General features: G+C 35.0%; 2 protein-coding genes across 2 annotated transcripts; both read left to right on the forward strand.

Annotated features, from left to right (window-relative positions):
- Nucleotides 1–631: 631 nt before the first annotated feature.
- Nucleotides 632–3,710, forward strand: LOC141703262 (uncharacterized). Its single transcript, XM_074506830.1, has 9 exons — nucleotides 632–818; nucleotides 1,507–1,583; nucleotides 1,892–2,120; nucleotides 2,203–2,357; nucleotides 2,463–2,508; nucleotides 2,611–2,702; nucleotides 2,771–2,867; nucleotides 2,963–3,019; nucleotides 3,223–3,710. The coding sequence occupies exons 1-9, from the start codon at nucleotides 678–680 to the stop codon at nucleotides 3,373–3,375; spliced, it is 1,047 nt and encodes a 348-aa protein (XP_074362931.1). The 5' UTR covers nucleotides 632–677; the 3' UTR covers nucleotides 3,376–3,710.
- Nucleotides 3,711–3,818: 108 nt separating this feature from the next.
- Nucleotides 3,819–6,030, forward strand: LOC141703263 (photosynthetic NDH subunit of subcomplex B 3, chloroplastic-like). The gene is made up of 6 exons (XM_074506831.1): nucleotides 3,819–4,092; nucleotides 4,186–4,296; nucleotides 4,395–4,451; nucleotides 4,655–4,717; nucleotides 4,879–4,941; nucleotides 5,827–6,030. The coding sequence occupies exons 1-6, from the start codon at nucleotides 3,871–3,873 to the stop codon at nucleotides 5,899–5,901; spliced, it is 591 nt and encodes a 196-aa protein (XP_074362932.1). The 5' UTR covers nucleotides 3,819–3,870; the 3' UTR covers nucleotides 5,902–6,030.

Here is a 6,030-nt window from a genome sequence, read left to right on the forward strand (position 1 = left end):
GCAACAACTTCTTCATCCTCCTACAATCCTGGCCCCATCACCCTTTGCATTTTCATAATTTAGGCACCCATTTATCAATTTTTTGCTAATTCATACCATAACCATTTTATATTTTCCGTAATGACCCGTATCAGTGTTCTAAAAATCGGTTTACTCAGTTAAATACTCGGATGCCGTAAAACAACAGACTCAAATTTGAGCGAGTATTCGCATGTCAAAACTAAGTACTCGAAAAATCGACCAATTACTCAGATTTTGAAAATGTACCGAATTTATAACTTTGTTGATAATATTATAATTTTGTTGATAATATTATTGGTGTAGATTTTTGTGTATGCATGGGTTCATCATTATTATTGAGCTCTCCACCAGCTTATCAAACACTAACTCTTAGTATGTGCCCATGAGCGCATGCTAGAAAAATCCTAATTTAATAGGCATCTTTTTATTTAATTTTCTATGAAAGTAATTGAATTATTAAAATAGACAAAGTTAGCATGAAATAGTTTGTTAAGTAACCAACAAGTTTAGCCACTTTAGTTTATCTACATTTGCTACTCCACAAACAATAAGGCAGCGTTTGGTTACTTGTTTCACTATATATACTATAACAAGAAAGTGTATGACTTCGTAGTAACATTTACAGAGCCTTCAAAATCTATCATATCTCATCGGAAATGGAAGTTCCGGGAAGTTACATGAGTGGCTTGGACGAATCGTATCGTCCCTTGCCTTCTCTTTACATGGCTTTTATGTTGATCTGGTCTTTCTCGGCTGTTTTTTGGACTGTTAACACTTACAAAACTCGATGTTTTCAGGTCATTTTCTTGTTCTGTTTTTTCTCATTATGGTGCATGTAATTATACATTGTGTTTGTATTGTTTACAAAATCGTTATCGAGATTGATGAACATGCACATTTTAGATTTGGAATTCAAAAGTTTTAGATTTATTGGACTTGAGTATAATAACTGAGTCGAAAGAGTTGGATATACTGGGTATGTTTGGTTTGGTTTTAGCATGTGCACGGAGCCACATATACGTTGAATGTAGATGGTAATATTTATTTATTTAGGGTATTTGAGAAGGTTACATATTAGTACAAGGCCACAGAGGTGTTTTATGTTGCAGGAAACGCGTCCTTTAGGTATATGTTCATCTTTGGTTAAAACTCGTCTAATTTGATTCATTGTTAATTAAAGAATCCATAAAAAAGGGCTCAAAACTCGTTTTTTAGTCTACTGTTGATGTTAGTTAGAGTTTCAGAGCTATTAAACACCTAAGAGGTGGGAGGTTCTTGTTTAAGATCAGAGTTGCTAATGAAGGAATTACTAGGGAACTGAAAATCGAAGATTTTCAATTGTAATTACTTAAGACTGCATTACATTACATTTTGTATGAATTCATGTATGTCTCCAGTTACATTAGATTTTGGGAATGTTAAAGCTTTGCGTTTTGTCTATTTGTAATTGTATTAATTTGTTGACATTTGTATGTGCTAGGGCAGACAAATAACTTGCAATGGGCACTTGCATCAGTCCCCTTACTCAAAGCCTTGCAACTAACTCTGTCCTTCCTATTCTGGTATGCCTCTGTCAATCTATAAAATTAACAAATTCTGAACTTCATGCATCATATGGCGATGCTGCTACCACTTAGACGACAATTTTTAAGTGTCCTCCACGATATTGTATATGTGTACTCACTAGACTTAGCAGATTGGTCTATGTATGTTACACTAATGAAGTTAAACTATTTTCATCCATGTAATTAGGACATCTAGTTAATGATTAGTTTTCAACTCAATTTGATTAGAAGATGGTTAAGTAAGATGGTTTAGATAATCATGACTAAACTACTAGAAACTTTTTTTGTATGGATTGTTGTTGCAGGTACTCTTGCTTTTATTTTCAGACATGCTCTCTTTGGATTTCTTTCGGAGTATATGTAACTGGAATACTGTTTCAAACAGCTTCATTCATATCGTTCTTTCTCATTTCTCACGGGTACTGTATTATGTGTGAGCGTCTTTCTGTGCCAGAACGACGAACTATGGCAGCTCTAGGATGTGTCTTTTATCTGATTCTAGTTGGTCATAGAGCTTCTGTTCCTTACTTCACAGTAAGTTACTAACTGCAGACAAATGTCAAACGAAACAATTGCCAATCTTTGAATCTAATGCTAATTATTTTTTTGGATCCAGGTGCTTCTGGTGCTTAATTATTTCATTTTGTTCTATGTAATATTCCATCATATATCTCAAAACCTATCAGTACTGCGCGAGCAGTTGATGTATATCATAGATGACGATGTCAATGCAATGCGTGATGCAGTTTATACAAAATACATGATGTTTAAGTAAGCATTTTACTTGCTCTTCAAAAACCTACTCTGATTCTGAAAACATGGATCATGTAAAGTTAATTTCTTCTGAGATTCGATCTTTTAATGTGAACTCCTCAGGAAATTTCAAGGTGCCATGCAGATTGTAGCTGTGGCAGAAACTGCAGTAAGAATATCGACTCATTTTTCTTCTCCGTTTTAAATAAATCTAAATTTTGTCATAAATATTGGCATATTCCCTTCAAACTGAAACAAAGTATTTTTGCAGATTTTCTTTAATATGGGTGATTCACTGGAAAATTACTGGTTTCGCTTGTTAGTCAGGGAATGGGCACAATTTTGCATCTTTCTTTACATCGGGTATGTATGTTCTTCCTTCAATGTCCTTTTAGTTACTGCAAGCAGATCATAACATCTTCTAAATTTAGATGGACTTTCTGGCCACAAGAATGGGCACCGCGTTTCTCTGTTATGCCGACTTTGAAGTCTAAAGGGGAAATAATCATGCCTCCTATCTACAGCATTGTAAGTGAAGGACTTTATCATCTTCATTGAGCTCTTTAAACTAAAACTTGCACACCCCAGTAGAGTTGTCAATAAGTTGCGTTATGTTATTGCAGGAAATGGATGCTACCAGATTTAAAGATTTCAGTTCTCATCAATGGCAAATTGGCGTGGTAAGTGATGTTGGCTCAAACTCCAGGAGTCTTTCTTTTTGTTCACATGTTTTCTGTGAGTTTTAGGTGTGAGGACAGTACGGCATATCTTATGTTTGTTAGTAACCAACTGCCTGTTTCCTCACGCGAACTCTATACTTTACATTTTGTTGATAAGCTTAGGTTAATTTTTGGTTACTAACCTCCAACTTTTGTTCATGTAGCCAACATCTTTTCGTGACAGAAGATTAAAGGATTCAGTTTTAATCGTAGTTCAACACCCCCATGCATATAGGCCAACTTTATCAAACTCTAAATCACCATGTCAAGACATGAGTTTAAATTCTTCAAGTGAGTTTCATGATCAGAAACAGTAACTCCCAGAATGCACTGTCAAGGAGTATTTTGTGAGACAAGCTTAAGCTGTAGTTTCTGAGGAGATTACCTTAAGTCCTTGACACCTTAAAGTAGCTATTTTCATTTAGTACACATATGTCTTGTTTTAGAAATATGTAATGTAGGCAATGCTAAGAAATTTGTTTTGCTTGGCTATAATGCAGCAAATGTGTATATATCTTGATAGAAATTGTTATATAATGAAGATAAACTAATTGTACATATTTACAAAGCTTAATTTAGAATTTTTTAGTTCTGATTTTTAAATGCGAAATCTGCAAGATTCATGCCTATAAAATTACTGCTATTTTGATTAGAGAAATGGGGTAATTATGTAACCTACATTAGTCAGATATAGCTTCATAGTGATCAGATAAGATAAATAGCAGCCACACATAGTTCCACAGAGATATTTGGATGTAATATATTCACATGCAATACAAATTTTTTCCCTTTCAAATATCTACAATCAGACAATGGGAATACTTCAACTGAATCCTCATGGTTTAGCTGCCTCTTCAGTCTCACATAGTTTCAACAGAATTAGTAGCATTGCAACTGATAGAATTGTCAAAATCTCGAGCTCTCGTTGTTTTTCCAAAGGGAGAATTAGAGCTGTTGGAACTGTACCAGAGAGCCAGATAGAAACTGCAACCACTTCAGAAGACCCTCCTTCAGTCAAGTTTGCATTTGTCAGTGTAAGTCCACAGAAAGAGAATAAATACCCTTTTGTTTACAATATCAGAAATTTGTATTTGGGAAATTAAGCTTTGTAAAATCATGTGTCTCAGTCTGTCCTGCTTCCTGATGGAACACCAGACGTGCACTTTCGTACTGCCTGTGGAGGACAGAAACTTAGGGATATAATGCTGGATACAAGTATTGAATTGTATGGACCGTATGTAAGTTCCTTTATTTATTGCATTAATCTTGATTCTCGAGGCACAAGTCATTTTTTTAAACTAAAAACTAAAGTAAGTTTTCTATGTTGAGGTTTCAGTCTAGACCACTTCTAAATTGTGGCGGAGGAGGAACTTGTGCTACGTGCATTGTCGAGGTAATATCCTGGTCCAATAGTACATTTCTTTATTCGACAACTAGATCAGTTTCTCACTATTTGTCAATTGTGGCTGATGATTTTCAATCTGAAGTCGATCTCAAAAAAATAAATTATGATGCATTACTGTGGCATATTGCTTAGCAAGTAAAATAACTCACTTTTACCTGAATATGTCTCTCTTTGTTGGCTTATTAATTAAGGTTGTCGAAGGGAAAGAAATACTAAGCCCTCGGACAGACAAAGAGAAGGAAAAACTCAAAAGGGTATGTACTGTGTTAGTACTGATTGACAGGATAAATTAAGCGTAATTCTGCAGTGATGAATACATTGTTAATCAGTATACAATTTTGCTTGCATTATGTTCACAGATCACAAGTGAATTCTAGTTTGGGGTCTGTGTAACGAGTTTAGTGTTAATGTGCAGAATCCGAAAAACTGGAGACTTGCATGTCAAACAACAGTTGGGACACCTGATTCTGACGGTCTGGTATGTAGCTCCTATTGCTTCATTTATTACTCTCAGAGCGAGTTCATTTTTCATTTCGTAGTTACTTGTGCTTAGCTCCTTATAACTTACATTAAGGCTGGAATCATTCAATAGCATTGCATAAGCAATTCTAAGCAATCACACTATCACAGTTAAGGGGTCAATTCACATTTTTCTGGAAAATTACGCTGCAATCAGCCTCCAAATCATAGTGCATTGTTAGATGCAAAGATGATGAGGGTATAAATCTTTTAAAGAGTTGAAAACTGTAGTTTGGTTGACTGAGGCCTTGCTCCCGAGTTTTTATTAGGTAAGGAAATAACTGATTGAGAGGTAAACTACTTTCATCCCAAAAATAAGATGAAAGTTTTGGAGTGGAAGTATGTAAAATTTACATTAATCACCACTTGCTTTCATTCCTTCTAAAAACTCGGGAGCACGATTAGGAATGAAAGTGCAACTATTTTACTTACCTTGCCCTTGCTTTTGACCCTTTTGAAAACTCGGGAGCAAGGGGTGAAAGTTGATGATTCTATTTTCTAGCTAGCACTTGACTATCTTCTATAGTTCTTTCTATTAAGAAAACGATGACCTGATAGAATTTTTAACCAAAATGCTTAAACAACGACCTACTTGAAATTCACGAGTTTATAAACTCTCCAATCACAGACATATTAGGTCTCCAGTTTGTTTCACTTCCACTTTGAAGGCAATTTCTGAGTCCATTTCAGGTCCAAAGGCCTCGTGTTTATATCCCAAAAATGAACAAGAGCATTTGATTTTTAGTCACACGCAAACAGGCTCACACACAGCACACACAGAGAGAGGGATCAGAACTATGTGCATTTTTTTTGCAGTGCAATTGATGTAAATTATACAATGCAGGTTGTCATTCAACAACTACCTGAGTGGAAAGGGCACGAATGGACTTATGGCAAAGAGTTCCCTTCAGAATCTTGATTCTTCAGCGTGTTCTATTATAATTTCTTCCTTTTCACTTGCATATTATCATTCATTAGGTTTGAATATATAAAATAATTAGTTTCAAATATACAAAGTCTCTTAATGTATGATCTCAGAATTTATATA

The sequence above is a fragment of the Apium graveolens genome, unplaced genomic scaffold, assembly GCF_009905375.1.
Source record: "Apium graveolens cultivar Ventura unplaced genomic scaffold, ASM990537v1 ctg6396, whole genome shotgun sequence".
NCBI lineage: Eukaryota > Viridiplantae > Streptophyta > Magnoliopsida > Apiales > Apiaceae > Apium > Apium graveolens.